This window comes from Centroberyx gerrardi, chromosome 5, assembly GCF_048128805.1.
Source record: "Centroberyx gerrardi isolate f3 chromosome 5, fCenGer3.hap1.cur.20231027, whole genome shotgun sequence".
Taxonomy (NCBI): Eukaryota; Metazoa; Chordata; class Actinopteri; order Beryciformes; family Berycidae; genus Centroberyx; species Centroberyx gerrardi.
The window spans coordinates 26,737,264-26,759,197 of NC_136001.1; the positions used below are offsets into that span (position 1 = coordinate 26,737,264).

Here is a 21,934-nt window from a genome sequence, read left to right on the forward strand (position 1 = left end):
ATTATTATATCAAGAAACATTGATTCATCTCTTGTACTACTGTATACTTCTATCATCTGACTGGTACTCATTTTCTCACTGCTCTCAACTTACTTTTCTTCTTTTCTGAGGCTGCCCAAAAAACTGACGAATGTCACTGCCACCCTTCCTCTTGCTCATGATGACATTTAAAGCTGACTGTAATAAAACTGCTTGCACTTTAATCAAACAAACACTAAAAATTCTATTTATCATAAGCAAGTACAGCTAAAATGACATTGATTGTACCTACCCACAGCAGTCGTGCACCGGCTTCTGCTGGGGTACGGCAACACCACTTGGACAAACCACACGCAGAACTGCAGGAATACTAGAACCGGTAGTAATAACAATGGCAATTTCTTAAGTTTAGTTATGATTATGATTACATTTGCTAATGATTATTTCGGACGGCGGTGCGTGGTTGCCTGTCGTAGCATAGCAAAAAAAAATATATATTTATGTTTTTTATATCAATATATTGGGGGGGACATTTTGAGCATGTGTCCCCCCCAATATATAATTACGGCCTTGCTAAAAAGGGACTGACTGTGTCAGTGTAAGCTTACTAAAAGAGCAGTGTTGCTGTGGCAGAGTGGGAGAGTGTCGGCTGCCCCATGCTTATGTATTCTGAACAATCACAGATATTGAGATGATACTTGATCACTCACTTTCCACGTGCATATTTCCACACCGAGAATCATTCAAAATAAAAAATCTAGGTTATTCTCATCAGCCGTGAGTACACAGTTATAACTCTACAGGCCTAAAAACTCAAGCCTCACATTTTCAGACTATTTTACAATCAGCTAAAAAAAAAGTTGTTTGCCATGTCTTAAGGCCTTTGGATGGATGTGCATTACACCAAACAAATTTTCATATTTACTGAGTAGACTTCCAATTAGTGGTTGTGTAATACCATTGCAAGTGTAGTAAGTATGTTCTGTCTGTGGGCATTTATTTTTGTCAATCCTCGCACATCAGGATACACTAGAAAAATATTTACAGCTCAGTTGATTTAGTCTTTATGGAAGTTGGATCAGTGCTTCTGACCCATTGTCAATCCAAATGTATTATATAGCTCATGTTATTGCTTATGGGACAGAATGTCTACAGTAGACTCATATAGTAGCCTAATGAATGGGATATGTCTGAACTAGACCTATTCCTATAAGGAGTTCCAAAACATTTTACATGTGCAAATCCACTGTTGTGTAACATCCATGTACTCTTCACTTTCACTTTCAAAATGAGATTTTGTTTGTGCATGAGCAGTGATCAACCCGCCAAAAGCTCTCTATACTGTAGGCTAGAGAATCAAGTATATCAGGAGTCTAAGTCAGCTCTTCCTTGCCAAAGACAAACAATATAGTAGCAAGAAGTGCAGATTCCTGCTGAGAGGAGGTAAGGTGAATAGGTTCAGGCATGTAGGCCTATTTCAATGAAAAATAGATAATTTAGTTGGAAATATGAATTGCTTGACATTTAAAAAAATATATACACAATAATACATTGATTGACCTGAATTTCAAATCAGATGTCTCTAGTCATACCTTTATCCAGTACTGTGTATTTCACTTTATATGAATGGTTACATGGAATCAACCGCTTCATTGTTGATTCATTCTTTTCTATCTGGAATTGCCTTAAACTCCAAAGACACACCGATCAGTTTGACAGCATTATAGAGCCAGTTTAGACAGTCTTCTAAATTGTTTTTCTGATATCAAATGTTAGATGTCTGTAAACTCTCCTGATAAACGGCAACCAAGTGTATTTTCTTTCCTGTTTGGCTCCCACCCTGCAAGAGCTCAGAGTGAAAGCGACCTTGGTCCTCTGTTGCTAACTTCAAATGTACAGTTAGGAACCTTGGCTTTGTCTTTAACCCTACACTAAATTTAGACACACAAGCTAATAAGTGTGTCCTGCCCTGCTTTCTTCAATTAACAGCCAAAATGAAGACTTTTGTTTCAGTGTCAGACCCAGAAAAATTATCTATGTTTTTATTTCCTCTAGTTTTGATTATTACAACCCCATGTGCACACGCCTCAGTCAGAAATCGATCCATCGCCTCCAACTTGTTCAAAATGCAGCAGGGAGACTTTTAACCTCAACCAGGAAACTTGATCCCATCACCTCAGTTTTAGCCTGTTTACACTGGCTGCCGGTCTGTTTTAGAGGTGATTTTGAGACTTTAGTAATTACAAACGGTTGTTCAGTCTTGCCTCTATCAATTGACAAATTTCTCTAAAATTAGATAATTTCTTTCCACAACTGACCTGGAGAAAAGTGATCCATGCCTTCACCTCACCTCACCTCACACTGACTACTGTAAGTCCCTGTATGGCCTTGCTCCAGCATATATTTCAGAGCTGTTATCTCCTTATGCGCTGAAGTGTTGTTTTAGATCGGCAGACAAAACTCTTTTGACTGTTCTAAAGGCCAGATTAAAGACTAAAGGTGATAGAGTATAAAGGGCCCCTAAACTTTGGAAAAATCTGCTTTTAAGAGCCAACTGCAAACTCAATTTGTTGTTTCGTTTTCCATCCAGCTGCTTTTTGTAACTTTCCCAGTATAAGTCTTATATGTGTATGTGTGTTTGTTTTCATTCTGTGAAGCACTTTGTACTTCGCATGAGAAAAGTGCCACAGACTATATCATCATCCTTTTAACCTCATATGAATCAAGAGCACTCCCTCTAATCCTCAGTCTCTTAGCTCATGTTTACAGATTTTCCTTTATGTAATTGTTTAAGTAATCATTTTTTCTATTGTTATTTTTGCTGCTATTATTGTTAATCTATATTCATTGGCATTCTTTTCAATGCATTTATGCATCTCTAGTTATTTTTCATGTCCTGTGTCATTGATTGTTTTTAATGTATTTACATATATTTACTTTTCTGTCTGTTGGTGTTCTGTCTCTTGGTAGGTTTGCTTTTGAAATATGCCATACAAATAAAGTTTGTATTATGTTCAGAAACCAATGTGTTGGTCATATGTGGGTAAAGTGGCACTTCAAGTGTCATACTCTGAAGGGATTTAAAATGTCACCTCTACAGTGAATAGGTGTTGCACACAATAGCGCAACATGTTAAATATTCAGCAGTGTTTCCCACACATACATTTATTTGTTGTGGCGGCCAACCGCAACATCTGACAGGCCCACCACAAATAGATTTCCCAAACTGACACAAACATCAACAGCATTTTTTGTGATGCATGTACACAGCCTTTTTTTCACTATCTTACCCCACCACAAATGACATGAGAACCTGTGGCGACATTGTTTGGAGTTGGTTGTTAGCAGGCTAGCCATATCTTTCTTTCTAGTACTTGTCCATTACTAACCTACATTAGAATACCATTGCATTTACAACATAGTGAGCCCTTGAAATTAGTCTATCTATGATAAGTAGCAATCACTTTTGGTCTGGGGTGTGACCATAAGCGAGGTAGGTCTAAGAGATACTATGCACAGGATTTCCCCAATGATATATCAGTGATAGCGTGATGGCCAATTATTAACAAATAAAACACAACTTTAATTTTTATAAACAGTATGACCAATGAGCAGCTTTGGCTTTCATTTGAGAAGATCAATAAGTTTCTTAATTTTACCCATGGCATGTAGACTCAGGGATGTGTGATTACACCAGAAACTAAGTTAAAGGAAAACTCCACCCTAAAACAATTTAACACTGTTAAGAAAACTGCTATTGGTGGTGTACCATGCATTTCTGGAGATGACGTGACGCCAAGTTGAGATGTTTCCAGCGCAGCTACAATGAAGTTTTATAGAAACATTTTCAGTGATCTAAAACATCAACGGTAAACATCAGGTTTTGGTGTCAGTCGCTCAGAATCAAAGAGCGAGGGCTTCTTTCTAGAGCCGCCATTTAGCACTGATGTTCAACAATCATACAGGGAGAAATCCATCATAGAAGAGATACTGATTTATCCACTGACAGTAGCCTCAATGGACCAGAATACAATGCAGCCACAAGACATGTTGTGTTTTGAGAAAGGGGTGCGAATCTCAACTGGAAAAACTCTCGCTCCGCTATGACTATTGCTATTGCTCTTTCTACCTACATGTACAACCCACAGCTGAATGGAACAAGTTCAGGCTGTTCTCTGGGGGTTGTCAAAAGTAATTCTGAGAAATGCAGGAAATCACTAACTGAGGTAGAAGTAGACGAGGCAGGCTGAGGGAAAGTGGGCACACCAAAAAAGTAAATTACAACACTTTGTCACAAAATAATTCCTGGGATGCACTGAACTTCATAGACTGATGATATACAGTATAACAGTGTAAGAGTGTCCAAGGGTGGATTTTACCTTTAGCTTTTACTATAGACATTAGTTTATTTTAAAGCAATATTCCACTAAGTTTTAAAATGGGGGTTATTCGTCACTTGACCGCCATGAAAACCAGAATATAAACTACTCACCAAGATCGGATGCAGCGGTGACAAGTTTGTAGCGTTCAGACTTTTACTTCGCATTCATTTAAATGAGGCCACGAAAAAACCTGAAAACTGACATTTAACACATTCGTGAACATATTCGACAACAGATCCCACTACTGTGATTTTCAATGGACCTTTGGTCCGGCGTTTTAGAACATAATCTCACCATACAGCATTTTTATTGATAAAAGAGAACATAGTGGAAGGATACCATTTAGGAGAGATAGTTCCTGTTTGGGAGACCGGATCTACTTACATTTTTAAATACTAATTTTAGTGTAAACCAAGAATAGAAATGCAAAATGAGGATGGACCAGTTACTGCTTTATTGTCTTAAAAGCGGGATGTGTTGTTGAATCTGTTCACAAAGGTGTTTTCAGCAGTTTTCAGGCTATTTTCATGGCCTCATGCAAACGCTACAAACCCATCCCAGCTGCATCTGCTCTTGGTGATTAGTTTATATTCTGGTTTTCATGGCGGTCAAGTGCCGAATAACCCCCATGTTAAAACTAAGTGGAATATTGCTTTACAGCAAAATTTCAATTTGGTACAACATTGTAATCTTCCAGCACACTCACCTCAATGTAACTACATGAACAGTCAGCATCTAACAGTAATCGCTAGTGGAATCTATATTAACAACTAGTGTTTTGTTTTTTTATCCCTTACTTTCTTTACTGATAACTGCAAACAGGCAAAAATTGCCACTTGAGAAAGAGGAAACAACAAAAAAATTGCATTTTCTCAGTCACACGAATAGTGAGTAGTACTTAAATACCTTACCTTGTCAAATGTGAAAAAAGGAACTCAGTTTTAACTCAGTCAGCCGATCCTCATTAGTTTGGGTGATCACTGGCTGCCACACAAGTTGGAGAGGAAATCTGGACACACACACACACAAATTGAGGGGAGATGAGCCAGTATCAGGTTCTTTGTTTTCCTGTGTCTTGATAGAGTTAATCAGTGGTTAGGGAATTACAGGGCGGTCTGTCTGGAAGGTAACACCGCCTTCCCTGAGCCTTCTCATAGAGGATCTGGCGCTCTGCTCGCTACTTGTGGAGTTCCTCACCACTACACAGTAATCCAATCCAATAAGCACTATCCCTGGTTAACCACTCTCTCCGGCCCCGCAGTAATCCCTTTTAAAGCCTGGGAGGGGGGACAGCAACAACAACAGTGCAATCATTTACCCTTTTCACAATTTTTCTTTGGTGTCTTAACAGATGCAAGATATATATTCAGAGAAGTAGCCAATGACTTGATTAAGCACACCACACAGCCTGCTGTAAATTACACTCTGGAGTATGGATGATTGCTTTGTATGAATTAGGACAACTTACTTTTTAGTTTTGTTTATATTTGAATGGTAATACTTCAAAAGCATATTTGTCAAATGGTTTGTTACTTAGGCCTAAAATGTTAGGCTTTCCTGTAGCCCATTACAGATAGCCCAGGACCAAATTTAGTCAAGTTCAACTTCAGCTGCATTTCTTAACTTTTTAAATTTTTCGACTTGGTTAGACATCTTGTTACACTGAGAGTGTACTGATTGTTTATAATAGGTTAGCCCACAGTCTTGGGGAATGCACAAGCCATTATGCCATAAAGACAGGGCGTCCTGGAGCCCAAGAGGCTGGTATGCAGAGGAATTCCCTCTATAGGTGTTGGTATGAGGACTAAATCAGTTACAGCCAATAAATCCATTGCCATGACAGGCTTATGGAACACGCAAGAAATTTCATAAAACAGTCTAATAATTTATCCTAACATTTTGTTTCACAACTCTGTGATTTCACATAATTTATATACATGTGCCTCAAATTCACACCTAATCCGAAACCACAGCAGTTCAAGTACTGGCCCATAATGTTTGACAAGCAATATACTACAGCCTCATCTTCACAGTTTAACTTATGAACACAGAAAACTCTGGTTGAACCCCAGACAGGATCAGAAGATACAATGAGACCTACACTACACTGCACTGCATTGTAGTTCAGGACTATTACAAATAAAAAGAATGGAGAAATGATTTGAAGCATATTAGGATATGCAAATAAATCTACATGTAAAATACACCACCGTAATAGGCTACACTTTGATAAGTAGGTATATCTAGAAAAACAAAAACAAAATACAGCATTTTTAAGTTACACACTTGCTGTACGTTCTATCTAAGCATGTCAATTTGGCTTTGACTTGTCAAAAGAAAATCCTTTACAGTTCACAAATTACAGACTTGGATAAAGAAAGACCACATGAAGGGCTTGAAAAGTCTGCACAAGAGCCCTTATGGACTTGCTATGTTGTTGCTATGGATGGGACGGCCCTCAGCCCTTCTTATCTTAGAAGGAATGCAACTCCAAGGACTCATATTCATATATTCCTGAGTATTTAAGAAGTAGTCACCCATCTACAGGCAGAGTGAGAAATAAGCAGCACCCAGCCGCCAAATACTGATACATGTGTCAGGTAAGGCCATATCACCCACTGTGGCAGGTAATCAACTGGAGGTATTATTCTGTTCTAAAATCTAGTTGGCGGGTAATACGTAATGAATTATGGGATGTACCACCCACTACGCCTGCCTGCCCTGGTTCTGCCCTGGTGTTGACATTCTAGGTCTACATATTATAGCCGTACATAAAAATAAGTCAGAATACCAAGATGACCTGGTTTTACAAGCAGAAGCCTGTATTACAAAACTAACCCTGATCTTCACAGGGATGTTAGGATTCTTGTTGAATGGCAGCTCTTCTGTAGTCTTGCAGGCTTGGCTGTCATTTCACTGTCATGCATAACCTTTCATTTCATTAGTGAGACACACTATACCAAACCACCTCTAAATATGGAAAACATAATGCCAAACCAAATAGGAGGCAGAACAGACATTATAGCCAAAACCCACAACATTGCTCTGTTTAGGTAACAACCATAGATCTGTGCAGACCTTGCAATATGCATATGTCAGTATTCAATATTTAGCCTACATTATATTCCAGTTTGTACTCTTTGTATAAAATTTAGTTTGGTCAAATGTGTCATGAAAAGAAAAGCATGTGGTGAACTCCTTGATGCACGATATGGCATTTCTATGGCAATTACCTATTTTGTGTATGTTAGAGTTTGACACCAAATGCACAACTTGACAGGTCAGCTGAATTAGCTAGCTGGCTAACATTAGCCGACAGAGCAGCACCAGAAGCAGTTTTATGGGCTAGCATTGCTGCAACCTATACAACGTGCTAACGTAAAGCAGACAATTAAACATTTTGGTCAATGCTGAAACATAAAGTAAATAATATGAATGTTTGAATTATATTTTATCCATTAGGAACTATGCCATGAAAACAGGCTCCTTCTAGTGCGGTTAAAATGTTGCTGGGTCTGTGACTAGTACTACTTGAGAGGAGTGGCTAAATTAGCTTGCTAGCTCAAGCTTCTGGCCAGCCATGACTAGCGTTAGCGATGAAGCTGGCAAAAGCCTGGCAGCACAGCAGAAGTCATTAACAGTCGTCATGGATTAACAACAACTTGACTCTTACCAAGGCTCTGGACACTGTAGATGCAAACGTGACACCAGACAGGTACAAATCTGCTGGATGTGGTGGGCAAAGAAGAAAGAAGATCGTGAAAAAGAGCGAATGCAGCGCTCAGTGGCTGTGGAGGTCTTCACCTGGTGCTTCCATGTCTGTTTACCAGACTGCATTCTGGGACAAAGACGTCACCGCGCCAGGACGCATGCACTCGGGTGAGTTATTCCAATCGAACCATTCACGACTTGAACTTAAAACACTTTTCAATGAAAATAAATAAAATGTCACATTAGTGAAATGAAAGCCACAAGAGCAGATGATGTGGAGCGGGCCGTTTTGCTGTCATGTCAAAAAGTACGTGCTTGCCTTTTTGGCCAATCACTGCTGTCTGTGTTTAGAGGCGGGGCGCCTTGTTCACTTCCTGTTGTCTCCATAAAGTTTATTTAATCGCAATATTGCCACAGGCATGGGGGCTGTTACTGATGGTAAGTGACCGTTGTGGATAACTTATTGATTTCAATTATCTGTGAAACACCGTATGTAAGAATGTATGTCGCAGCTAGCAAAGTATTAACCTCTACTCCCAAATTCAACAGCAAACCAATCGTACACGTTTAACTAGCAGCCAGCTAGCGTTCATAGCAGCTAACATAAAGAAGCCATGTTAGCTAGCTAGCCCACCGGTTCTTTACCTGAATTGTTTTGTTTAAAACGCTGTTTTTCAATCCCGTTGTTGCCCTATTATTATTATTATTGTTATTATAGATGAAGTTATTCGGAAACGTCTTCTTATTGATGGAGACGGAGCTGGAGATGACCGCCGGATCAATGTGCTCCTGAAGAGTTTCACCAAATGGTGCAACTCGCCTGGGACCCCGGAGGAAGGGTAAGTTAGCTTTACACACTCTGGCCTTGGACCTTTTCAGTCGACTAAATTTATCAAGATGGCAATTATGCGCGTAAAACCTTGGGAAATATTTCGTTTGCCTCACCCACCATCTTGTATTCCTGTTTAGATTCACACAGTACCAGAGGATGATGGGCACACTGGCCCAATGCGAATTCTCCATGGGGAAAACGTTGATGGTTTATGACATGAACCTTCGGGAAATGGAGAATTATGAGAAAATCTACTCCAATATAGGTAGGCAATGGTGATTTTTGTAAAGCGTTTACCCTGAATATGTCAAATTTTATGTCGTTCCTCTTTTTGTTGAAGTGTGCTCATAAGCTATTGGGCCACCTGAGTCACCGCAAAAAATGTATGTGGTATTAAGCTATTACAAGAAATACCTACATTCTTCACCGCCTTGCTTTCCACATTGTAGAACAAAACATCACATCTGCACATGAGAAGATATCAGAATGCAAAAAGGAAATTCAGAGGGCAAAGAGGATACGAAAGAATCGTCAAGGTAAGAATATGTTCAGAATTTCATTCATCAAAAGGTTTACATGAAATTTGATTGCTAACTGAGAAAGACCCACTGAGTTGTTGGCTGTGGTAAGTGGTAGCAGTTATGGAGAGAGTCTCTATCTAATCTCTATCCAATATAGAAAAGGCCACATCACAATTGGCCCATATGCTTGTGTGAATTTACAAAAGACAAAACATTGCTTCACTGTTCTTCCTTAGGGAAAGTAATGAATCAGTTTCTGAAAGTTGGCTGGGTTTTGCCACTAGTCTTGGCACAACCAGTGAAAACAATTAGTGGCAATATAAAGAGAAAAATAACTGCAAAGTGCATTGGAAAGAATTGTATAAAAAGGTTTCTGGTTGGCTTTATTGTTGTATTTCTGCTCGTTCTACATTTTGTCTTTCCTAGCCTTTACATTCTGTTTTGTTTTGCAGAGTATGATGCTCTGGCCAAGGTTATCCAGCAACATCCAGACCGACATGAAACACTAAAGTGAGTTCACCTCTCTTGTTTCATCCAAATATTGACAAGAGCTGTTGTTACCCTCTACATGTAAGAGGTCACTGGAGAGGACCGGTTTTGTCCGTCATGAAAATGATGGCTTTTGAGATCATTTCTCATTTGCTTTTTTCTCCCTACAGACAATTAGAGGCACTTGACAAAGAACTCCAGCAGCTGTCTCATATCAAGGAGAATGTGGATGCAAAGGTAAAGCCAAATACATTTATGGTCCTTTTCATCCAACCTGTAATGTTATCAGATGGTGGGGATAGGTTGTTGTTTGTTGGGGTTTTTTTGTTAAATCTTTTGATCTCCCTTTCCCCATGTTCAGTTGGAGTTGAGGAAGAAGCAGTTCCATGTGCTTCTCAGTACCATACAGGAACTACAGCAGACACTTGAGAGTGAGTAAACAAGGACGTCTATGGCTGCCATATTGGCACTGTGTGTGTTTTTAGAGTAGTTGTGTTGTAGTCACAAGTTCAGAGGCTTTCCAGCAGCTAAGGGCAATGTAGTGCACAGCACGGCACTACAGAAAACACTCCCTAAACCTTGTTTAGCTCAAAGGAGGTAGGAAGGAGCAAGTTATCTAGAAAGCACTAAGTAAATCTCACTGAAGTCTCTGCTTGTACGCTAGTCAACAATAAGCACCGGCTCACCTCATTATGCTCACCTTGGGTGCAACCACAGGCTCTTGTCTGTGTTGGCTAAACACAGCTGTCATGCCATATTCTGTAATCTCCATAGCCATTGATTTCTACATTGACCAACAAACCAAAAATTTGTAAAGGTGAGGAAAGAGTGGAGGTACCTATGAAATGCCTTACTGTTGATTTTTGTCTTTTCTAGATGATGAGAAATCAGACAATGATGACAACAATCAGGAAAGCCTCACAGAGAATGGCGAATGAACATGTAATCATCCTTAGTGGAATAAATGAAGAGAGCCATTTTTAAATGCTTTTGCTTTTGTATGTATTTTTGAATAAAGTTGCCAATGAAGTCCTTCCCTGTCTCCTTGTTCCACGTGTCTACAGTAGCGGTGGCTTTTAGATGTTTTTTTTTTTTTCCCCACCATATATCATACAGTCAAAAAACTCAAAGGAGGTTGCGATTTAGAGCAGGAGTTCTTTTCTGCTTGGGACCTGGGCATGTACAGTAGATGACCCTCTAGTCATCAACAACAGGGGAAATTTACTAGTTAAAATTAAGTGGTGAGTATTCTAAATTTGTAGACATTTTGGAAATGTATGCAACATCATTTGAATAAACATATCAGCTGAATTAATGTGTGACACAATTAGGTTATGCCTCCATGACCTGAATTGATTTCAGGTTGTCCTTTATACCCAGGCCAAGGATGCAGTAGAGGGTAAACCTAAACTCAGTTTACCAACCTTTTTATTTGTGGAACTCATAGTGTTCTGTTACATCACCACACAGCCATCTTGGTAGGAAAATAACAGGTGATTACAATCAAATGACAAATAGCCAATGAGCTGTATGTACTGTAAAACACCATATTGGTAGGAAATGCATGTGACATCATGGGAATACTATGAATAGGCTGACAAATCTTTATGACAGAAATTCATTGTATGCATCATAGTAAGTTGTACCATAAGTTACATGAGGATAGGGTCTTCAAAGGAAAGAAAAGCATTAATTCATATCTGAAAGTAGAAATGGATGTTCGTTTACACTGGTGGATATTTGCCTTATGATCACTGGACTGGAGGTCATGGTAGACTCACCCAGGCACCTTGATTGTTGAAGGCCACATTCACCTGTTTGACACATGCAGGAGGGGTCATTATTGTATGATTGTGTTACATGATTTGTAATGTATCATTTGTAAGAAATGATATGTTCAACATTCAAGGGTTTCATTCCAAAACATTTTTTCTATTTTGAGCAAAACTCACCTGATGTTCATTGTTCAATATTCAAAAATTACAACTGATTAAATGATCAGATGTTCATTGTTTAATATTCCAAAATTGCAATTGAATATATCATCTAATAGCTAATATCATATATCGCGATCCCTAGTGAGTTTTGCTTTAATGCCAGAAATAATTTTTCTAGGGTAGGTGGTATGACATTTTCAAATTGGTAGACATCTCATTCTGAATATGAAACTCTTCCTCTTAAAATCCACAAGGGGGAGGTAAAGTCCATAGTTTGATGCTATACTGTTAGTCACTTTGAGCATTCATGAATGAGTGTCATTTCCAGTACAAAATTCATCACATCCATCAAGTATACAATGGCTAGAGGAAGTAGTAATTTACTCGGAAATTGAAGTTACATTCCACTTCTGCTTACAGCTAAAAGAAAAAAGTGAAATAATAAAGTCTTATGGTATAGACCTTTTTTATTTAATATAATCCAATGCTTACTAGATGTTTTATTTGTAATGACAAGTCACAGTAGTTTGTAAACAATACAAATGGCACAAAAACACATAAAAACTAAGGCATGCATTGTATCAAGAGTACCAGTTACACATAAAATACAAAGTGGAAAAAAGTTTTATTTAGGTTTTCATTTAAGGCCACAAGGTAATATAAACTTTGACTTTTGATATGGACTGAATGTTTTCAGAAAAAGAAATCCTCTTTGCCATAAGTGAAGGAAAGCTGGCAGGCTGAGCGGCCTCCTGCCTGCAGCTCTCCTCCTGGTCCCTGCTGCAGACTCCCAGGCAGTCCAGCATGAAGTGCTGCTCCTCCAGCGACCTGGTACAGACTGCCCCGGGACAAGGGAGCTTCTTTTGCTCACTGTGATAACACAACGGATTTCACTGCTGACTAAAATCAGTTCACACTAGATGATGGACAAACTGTCCAGCCCAGGTCAGACTCCCCCCCCCCCCCCCCCCCCCCCCCCCACACACACTTGTCCAAGCTAGTTGGAATGGCCAAATTGGGCCGACAATCCAATCCAAGTTAAAAAATAACCAGGTTAAACAAGGACAAACACACAGTCAACTGTTTTATTGATTTTTTTTTATTTATTTAACAAGACAATTGTCAACAAGACTAATTTCATGCATTTGTGCGTAGAGATAACATGGCACTTGGGGCCAAATAGTATTTGCAACTGTTATTGTAATTCTTATTCATTTTTTTTTCTTAATCACACTGGTGAACTATCACAAAAAGTACACTAAATTCACTTTTTAATATTTTCCTGTGATTGAGACTACAGGTTTGACTGCATCTTAATGTTTATTTAAAAAGACTTGCTATCCATTGACTTATTCAGACTCAGCTGTTACCTACATCTACAGAGCACCTGTCCATTCTCCACAAAGGTGCAATGCAGCCTTCCCTTCTGTTATTGTCCAAACCAAAGATTATTTGACATAGGCTTGATCAGTAGCTGATCAACATACAGACTGGATACATTTAAACAATAACGATATCAAAATAATAACATGTGAATACTATAGACACAACTTTGTGTGGCAAATGGCCACATGCAGTTGTGCAAACTGCCCCCCTCTAGAACTCCACCAGGTAGCAGCGGGCCTTCATCAGGCGCTTGAGGCGACTCTGCAAAGCAGCTCTCTTGCTACCGATGTCAAAATCCTCCTTCAGCAAGAACTCAATGTTCTCCTTGTCCTGAAGCATCTGTAGCATCTCCCTCTGTAGCTGCGTGGCAGTCTCCTGCAGCATCAGGTAGCGGATCACCAGAGGGATCTGGTCAGCCAGACGCTGGCTGGCAATCTGAAGGAGGTAGAAGAAAGAGGAGGTAGATGGAGGTAGAGTAATGGCAAGGGCAGTTCAATCTTTTTTTTGTATTAACTATTTCATGAATCATCCTTCTAAACTAAAACTTACATTGTAATAGGATTTCAGGTGCAACATCATCTCCTGCAGTGTGGCGTGGTTATCCATGCTGTAAACGGTGCTCCTTTTGTCATGGTATTTTATGCTCTTACTTTCATCCTCCTCCTCGTCCTCCTCCTTCTTCCTCTGGCTCAAACTGCTGCTGTATGTGCTGTCCTGGGTGTAAACGATCAACTCCATCTTGAACTGGGTCCTCAGCATGGACTCGGCAATCAACTCCTTTTCCTGCTTGATGGCTTCGATCTTACTCTGGAAAACAAACATTAGGACATTCTGAACATTGGCAAACAATGATGCGTACCAAATGAGAACCAAAAGTGGTGCCAATAACTACCAGATTGAAACAATTCCAATATCAAATTCATAGATGATCGGTTACCTTGGCTGCTTTCATGAGGTGAGGAAACCCAATGAAGCTAACATTGGCCAGCTGTATGAACACCTTCCTAACAGCATCTAGACGTAATGGAAATACAACAAGATACAGCAGCTTGACTTTCCAACCTGGTGCAAGCTTGAATTATGCCACTGAACAGATGACTCATGGTTTTACCTAGGAAGGCTGGAGTAAGGAAGTAAGACACATTATTGGGTAAACTGGTTATACCTGCTATATCCTTGAGTTTCTTGACAGCGGGTTCTTCCAACTGTTTGATCTGATCCTTCACCATCCCCTCAAAGGTCTTGTAGTTGATGAACCCCGGCAGTTCTCTTCCACGGTAGGTTTCTTCATATTGAGCCACTTCTCTCTCAATTCTCTTGTTAACTGCAATACACAGACTCAAATTTCAAAGTCCTGCTGATGTGAGAATAAGATAGTGTAGGACAGACCTGGACCAACACAAAAACGATGCACTCACAGTTTTCTCCGGAGTGGTCAAGGTGGGCCTTCCATCTCCCAAACTCTCTTCTCAGTATGGAAAAGACATTGAGCCTGTCTCCACACTTCAGTTCCTCTCCTGCAGTCAGATAGATGGCATCCTGAGTGAACGCTGTCACTTTCTGGAAGACAAATGGAACAGGAGAAATATTTGTTTAATGATATTGATAGGTAAACATATTCACATATTCATACTGACTTTCAAAACAGGTTTTTACATAGTCACTACAAAAGAAAAGTTAGCTTAGGTGAGCAACAGGAAATGTCTTTAGAGCAAAGCAAATTATGTAGACTTGGTAGAGAGAGAGATTGTCTATGTTCATGGCGTGGTCAGGTGAAGGAGCTCACATCGATGAGGAAGACGAGTCTCTCTGCTGCGTCAGATGGGGGTCCATTGCCATATCTGTCCAGCTCTGCCTGGGTGTGTGCTAGCTTCTCCTCAATCTGCTCCTCCAGTCGAGGCAGAGATTTCTGGAAGCCACACAGGCAGGCAACAACGGTCAATCTTCTAACACCTAATCTGAGCAAACTGATTATAACGTGTTATACTTGGGGGATAAGAAAGATTCACCTCAATATGATGCACCAGCTCCAGGGTGAGTTTCTCAGCCAGTTTAGGAATGGTGGCATGGCCTTCATCGTAGAGAGTGCTGTGGCAAGAATGGAATGTTGCTGAGTGCCTCAACTTGCCAACAAGTTACAGAGCCAGCACCACACCAAACGCTGAGCGTCATTACCAAAGAGAATGGAATTACCGGAGGAATGCATGCTCTGTGAAAAACTCCTTCTCTCTCTCTGTCGCCTCGCTCAGGGACACTTTCTCTGTGATCTCCTTCTGGCCCCTGCACCTGACGATCATGTAGCCCTTCTTCAGGTGGATGACCTCATTATGAACAATGTCCACCACTGTCTCCTCTGTGCCTTTGTCAACCAGGTCCGGCTTGGTCAGGATACCTGAGAGAGAAGGTTAAGTAGACCTAGAACTACAACAGGGGGAGCAAGGTCTTTGTGTTACCTAAGAGCAGAGTGGCCTTCCTTAAAATCAAACCTATTTACCCAAAGTCCTCTCTCCATCAGGATCCACCTCCTGTGCCATCTTCAAAGCCTCTGTGGTGGCGATGTCAACGTTGCATGGGACAACCACCAAGCTGATGGTTTCTTGTTTTTTGATGAACTTCTGGATCAGTCTCTTAATCTGAAAATATCACATTTGTCCATTTGGTACACATTTTGTCATATTTGGCTTGGGTCTGCTCTAATCACCTAACCTGGCAATACATCACCAAAATGACCCTAACAATGCATTTCACACCCTCCGTTACAGTATGTGATTAATAGCCTAAGCACTGGGGAAAGTTGGACTCTGGTAAGAGGAACTGCACAAGCGTACCTGATCCCCAATGTTCTCTGGTTGTCCCTTGACCGCCACCCTGGCGATGCCAGGCAGGTCGATGAGTGTCAGGTCTGGGACATCAGGAGAGGCAATCTCCAGACTGATGAGGTCATCACTGATCCCCACCCCGACCCCGGCCATTTCATCCTGAGCTGGTGAGGGAATATGATACAAGATGATTACAAGAAAATGGAAATGCTAATCGCTGAAAAGCAGCTATTCAAACCACCTGTAGGCATAATCATTTCAGTAGCACAATCCATACTTGGCTTTTGTCAGCCAATAGTGATTTGTGAGAATGTCTCATGTGCAGTTTGGACAGACCCACCTTCTCGAATCTTCTTCTCCACATCTACAGGGTCTTCTATCTCTGCCTCATAGCCCTGGTAGCTTATCTTTCCAAACCAGTCATCTCCCTCCTTCTTTCTCTTCATCTTCAGTTCAAGAGGGCATCTTGTCACAATACCTGAATTAAGTGAATGATGAGAGAGGGGGAAACAAGTCAAAGTAAAATCAAAGGTGAAGCACTAGGAGAAATTATGAAAGGCACCAAGAGAATGTGGTAATTAGGCTATCTAAGATTTAGCAGGGGGGCTATGGATGGATGGGGCTGTGTCCGTCCATCCCTCACACATGATATCTCAGTTGACATCTCGGACACCACAGGTGTGATTTTGACGAAAATGTGGTGATGATGCATCACACTGTGTTCCGGGCGCTATAATTAATGGTCAAGAGCAATAGGTTTCTCAATTTTACATACCGCTGCCCCTCGGCAAAGCCACTCCCGACAGCGCCTCCAGCACAGAGCTCTTCCCCGAGCTTTGGTCCCCGATCACGGCGATAGCAGGCAGCGCCAGGTCCTTCTCTACACCCAGGGAGCGTAGGGAGTCAATGAGGTCAATGCAGGGGCGCACCTTCTCCTCATAATGTTGGTTCAGCGTGCTCATGATGGCCGATTGTCTCCTATAAAAAAGGAAATACAAAAGTTACAAAATTATGTATAACGATTCCAACCACTGAAATGAACTGTGTCGCTGATATGCCTACTCTTCGGCAAAAAAAATAGAGCTTTACTTACTGTTATGCACGCTGAGACAATAAAATTCACTCTGGCAGCTGTCGACTGTACAGGCAGCTCAGCAGTTGTGATGGAGCCAGACTCCTGAAACCGGCTGAGAGGAGACTGCGGGGAAATCGATTCTTAAGTTGGGTTTCGCTTTCGTTTCTCCTGCTTTTTCCTTCATGAAACCTGGGGTGAAACTTGGTCAGAAAGTTTAGGCTACCCATGAGAAAAAAATATACTTCACACATAAGCTATGCCTACAACAGAATAGGTCTATGTTTAGGGATATGTATCAAAATCCAATAGCCTACAAAATTCGCCAAAAAGTGATTTTTTGCATGTAGCCTAGATGACATTTTGAGATAGATAGATAGATAGATAGATAGATAGATAGATAGATAGATAGATAGAAAACTTTATTGATCCCAGAAGGGAAATTGCAGCCAAGACACACAGATGACAAAATACATTAGAACTCAACAGATAAGAACGCAAGAGGCTATTATGGCTAAAAAAAAACAAGTGACTAAATGAATAAATCAAGATATAAATACTTGACAAGTTAAAAATAATAAAAGTTAGTCCACAGACAGTTTAATGTCACCAGGCCTGGCAAAGACAGATGAATTGTGGAGTCTGATGGCACCTGGTAGGAATGATCTCCTGTGAGTGGCCAGAATATTTACATATAGCCTACTTGCAGATGTTCAAAGGCGCTTAGGAAGAAAATGTAGCCGGTTCCAGAGTCCAAAACAGCTATATAGCCTATAGGCCTATTTTAAATGAATGTCATTATGTCAAAACATAAATTTTTTGATTATGTTTGCGGTTTTGGTAAATAATATGACCCTAATGTTAGATGCTCTCTCAGACAAAGTCACAAAATTGTAGCCCAGACTAAGAACATTTAATAGTAGGCTACAGCCGGTTAATCCAATAATGCACAGATTCCTTTCCAACATCATTATCTCTATTTCGTCCTGTGATTAGCCTGGCCAGCCGACTGTTTAACAGTAGGCTAGTTCCTAAACTGACTCCAGAGACCTCCAGGGGGCCTAAGTGGTTTCCAGGGAGTCTTCAGCAAAATAAGGACTAGTTTAATTTCACTACCATTTAACACCTTAGAAGTTAGCAGGTGAATGTATATAGGGCTACATTCTTTCATGTGCTGTGCAAAACAGGATATGCAAAACAGGATGACTGTTTTGATCATCAGTTCACTCTCCCCACGTGATTTTCTACTAAATCATAACTAACCATAAAAATGCCCTCAGATGGGGTTCCTTGGGATGCAGTCTTATTAAATGGGCCTCCGTGGTCTAATGTCTATGTATTGTCTATGTATAATGTCTTCTACAAGATATGAAAGACTTGGAAACTTTGAGGCTATTCTATGAGAAGTAGGTATAACGCTGCCTTCAAGTGCTCCTCGTAAGCTCCAACTTACATAGGACTTGTCACGCATTCAAGTGTTTTTGGTCAGAAATAATAACAAAATGGACCCCATACTTTTGTGGTGGCTGATATTTTACTTTAGGAATCAAGCGGCACAGTGCTGTTTTGTGCTTTGGTGGCAGTGGCATAGAATGAAGAGGAGAAAATCCACGTCAGGCATAGCCTACTTGTTGTATAGCCTAGACTATTAATGGATTTACTAAAAACAAAATGCGTGACAACAAGTTAAGAAAAAGAGTAAAAATAGAAGTACTAGAAATAGCCTAGATTTACATGTATGTCAAACATATAGTAATAAATTACATCATTGTTACCATCAGTTATTGACATGGCTTACATGCTTTGCGCACCCTAAACGTCACATCTCAGCAACTGGGATCTTACCGAAAATGTTACCACTTCGTTGGGTAGTGTATGTGAGGTGAAGCCGTAATTTCCGACAGCACTTGAAGGCAGAACAGGAGGAGAAAGCTCCTGGCCAGCAGGTGCCGACAGCAGCCTGACTGAACGCTCTCAACGCATTTAAAAACACCACAGAAAGGCACAGAACAAGGAAGTCACATCCCGAGATGAAATTGTGTTCACCACCAGAGTCTGTCAGAATACATTTAGTGCAGAAATGGCTACACTGCAGTTTCTAAACGCCTTTATTTCCGAGCGGCTGACAGCGGCGGCCGTAGAGATTTTCGGGGCGGTGGAGAAAACACTGACAGAGTACCAGGGAGAAATCAGCCGGTCCAAGGAGGAGATAGACCATCTGCGGACACTGGTGCTCTGGCCTGAAGTCAAATTGCACAGGGCAGGTGTGTGGAATAAATTAATTCACTCAGTGATTATCTCAATCATCAGTCAATGCTATTGTGCAATTTGCAAAGGAAGCATTTTCATCTACTGTGAGGGTTTTCATTCATTTGAGTTTTAACCAAAATGGGGTTTTGCAGTCAACATGATTAGCCTACAGGTCCCATTTTATTCAGTTTTTATTATGTTGCTATCAAATTTATTGTGGCTCAGAACAAGAATAAAGTTCATAATGCTGTTTTGCAAATAAATGTTGTTTAGTTAAAAGGGTTGCCTATTATGAATGAATTATTTTTTAAGACCAAATCCTCATAGGCAGAACAGTCACAATGGCCTACTGGACTATGACAGGCAATACCAGCTCCTCTAATTCAAATGATGTAAACATGCTGAGTGGAGGCTTTTGGGGGTGGGGGGTAGGGGGTAGGGAGGGTATCAGTTCAAATTCTGCAAACTTGTCTGATTTGAAGAATTTGTTTGTTTTTGTTTAGTTTATTGAGGGGGCTTAAGACAAAATCCAGTTTTGATTCGTTGATTGGAGTTAGCCTGAAACTGAAACTTTTTTGATGTTGCAATAACTTTAAATTCAACCCTTCAAACAAAATCAAATTTTAACATTGTCTACATGAAATATCTTTAATCATAATCTACTCAAGTAGAGGAAAATTTGAAAAAAAATGTTTCTACAGTAGGGCCGCTTTAAGTTCTCTCATTCCTTTCAGCACATCATCAGGTCATAACTCCTGGCTGTGATGAGGAGCTTCCCCCTGGGCAGCACCACCGTGAGGAGGAGTGGGGCCCGAATGTGAGCCAGGAGCACCCCAACACCCTTCATATTAAAGAGGAACACGACCCCAGGGCCGATCAGCGCGGGTCGTCCTCGAGGCAGAAGTCCGATGCCGTCGTGTGTTCCCCCTTTGTGAAAAGAGAGTGCCATCAGGACTCCCCTCCGCCCTTGCACCTCTACCGAATATTAACTGTCGAGCACAGTGCCGTCAGCGCAACAGAAGATATCAAAGCGGAGCCTGACGGTGACGAGTTTGTAACATCTCCTTCCACCAGGAGGGCTGAGACCCCCTGCGGAGTAAATCCAGAGTGTTCTGGAGTTCAGCGAGAAACCCTGCAAGGTGAGCCATCAGAGCAAAACAAAGCACTTTTTTTCTTACACATTGGGAATGGACATTAAATGAAAACAATTGACTAAAAAGAAAGAGGGCATAGATGGTGTGGATGCTATCTGAATTTCACATCCTTTTGTCCTTTAGAGAGTCAGACAGCTGAGATGTATTTGCAAAATTGGGTTTATTTTCACATCTTTTTCCTTCTAGGTCCCCTGGAGGTCACTCATCGTGAGGAGGACAGATCTCCAGAGCAGCAATATGGTGAACGAGACTGGAGCCCCAGTCAGGACCAGGAGGACCCTGATCCCCCACAGATCAAAGAGGAAAAGTTTGCGTCGTCTGGACCGGAGGAGGAGTCGGACAATGACTGCAAACTCCCCCTTCAGTCAGAGACGAGCGTGTATGACGAGCCTCATTCTTCAAGCCCCGGCCAAGACCCGACTCTCAGGTACAGAACATTTTACATAACAGAGGAAATGACAAGAGACGCCGATGGAGAGGGCTACGAACTATCAGGGGCGACCCGAGCCTCTCGGCCCGTCTACTCTGTGAATCCAGACTACGCTGCGGCTCACGGTGAATACGGTGAGAACGCGGAGGGTGTGGAGAATGGAGAATGGCTACAGGCGCTCACACCAAAAGGAACAAGGACAACGAAAAGGCAAAACTCAAACTTGTGCACCGAAGGAAGAGAAGGCATCGGAGTGGAAGGAGACGTGAATGATCTCACCAGGGAAAGACGCCACACATGCCCCATCTGCAGGAAACGTTTCAAAGAGTCGAGCCATTTAAGGGACCACGTGAGAATCCACACAGGAGAGAAGCCATTCCAGTGTAAGGAATGCGGTATGAACTTCAGGCAGAGCGGAGCTTTGACTTTGCATATGAGGACCCACACGGGGGAAAGACCATACCAGTGCAGCGACTGTGGCCGGCGCTTCAATCGGAAAGGAGACATGGAGACTCACAGGGTGACGCACACGGGGGAAAGACCACACCAGTGCATGGCGTGTGGGAAAAGCTTCAGAAGGAAGAGCAACTTAAACACACATTTAAAAACGCACGCAGAGGAGAAAATGGATTACAGTGAACCATTATGATGCGTCAATGTGTCACGACAGTGACCTACTGTATAACGTGGCTCATCAGACTGTATTAATACACTTATTGCAATGCTAAAATACAATTTTATCCATGGCCCTGGATATTTATTTTGTCCAGGAGACCGCACAGTCAAAGATTTCCCAATTAATTGGAATTATTTACACTTTTTATCATCACATAAGGAGAAATGACAAATATGAACCACTATATGAATTATGAAGTTTGTAATTGATGCAAGTCTTTGCAAGGGGGAAATGGCACTTTAAGATGTTGTGATGCACCCCTATAAACTGTAAACATTGAAATATTGTATGAGAGA

At 41.0% G+C, this 21,934-nt stretch overlaps 4 protein-coding genes across 4 annotated transcripts in view; 2 read left to right on the forward strand and 2 right to left on the reverse strand.

The window, feature by feature from the left end:
• The window catches only part of atxn7 (ataxin 7), a 30,897-nt gene extending 22,720 nt beyond the window's left edge, over window positions 1–8,177 (reverse strand). The window contains exons 1-2 of the mRNA XM_071915610.2: window positions 8,035–8,177; window positions 5,273–5,370 (exon numbers count right to left, since the gene is read on the reverse strand). The gene's annotated coding sequence lies outside the window, so the exon portion shown is untranslated. The remainder of the gene's footprint in view (window positions 1–5,272; window positions 5,371–8,034) is intronic.
• A 276-nt stretch (window positions 8,178–8,453) lies between these two features.
• Window positions 8,454–10,949, forward strand: thoc7 (THO complex 7). Its single transcript, XM_071915617.2, has 8 exons — window positions 8,454–8,510; window positions 8,791–8,911; window positions 9,042–9,169; window positions 9,354–9,440; window positions 9,878–9,935; window positions 10,085–10,151; window positions 10,276–10,345; window positions 10,791–10,949. The coding sequence occupies exons 1-8, from the start codon at window positions 8,492–8,494 to the stop codon at window positions 10,850–10,852; spliced, it is 612 nt and encodes a 203-aa protein (XP_071771718.1). The 5' UTR covers window positions 8,454–8,491; the 3' UTR covers window positions 10,853–10,949.
• Window positions 10,950–12,996: 2,047 nt separating this feature from the next.
• On the reverse strand, window positions 12,997–17,234 carry LOC139924558 (interferon-induced GTP-binding protein Mx). The gene is made up of 13 exons (XM_071915626.2): window positions 17,150–17,234; window positions 16,832–17,034; window positions 16,397–16,534; window positions 16,066–16,220; window positions 15,732–15,870; window positions 15,431–15,629; window positions 15,247–15,325; window positions 15,024–15,146; window positions 14,656–14,797; window positions 14,403–14,561; window positions 14,175–14,251; window positions 13,787–14,044; window positions 12,997–13,672 (listed from the first exon to the last, which is right to left on the reverse strand). The coding sequence occupies exons 2-13, from the start codon at window positions 17,016–17,018 to the stop codon at window positions 13,448–13,450; spliced, it is 1,881 nt and encodes a 626-aa protein (XP_071771727.1). The 5' UTR covers window positions 17,019–17,034; window positions 17,150–17,234; the 3' UTR covers window positions 12,997–13,447.
• Window positions 17,235–19,208: 1,974 nt separating this feature from the next.
• On the forward strand, window positions 19,209–21,881 carry LOC139924543 (uncharacterized). Its single transcript, XM_071915605.2, has 3 exons — window positions 19,209–19,392; window positions 20,113–20,517; window positions 20,719–21,881. The coding sequence occupies exons 1-3, from the start codon at window positions 19,209–19,211 to the stop codon at window positions 21,609–21,611; spliced, it is 1,482 nt and encodes a 493-aa protein (XP_071771706.1). The 3' UTR covers window positions 21,612–21,881.
• The last annotated feature ends 53 nt before the right edge of the window (window positions 21,882–21,934 follow it).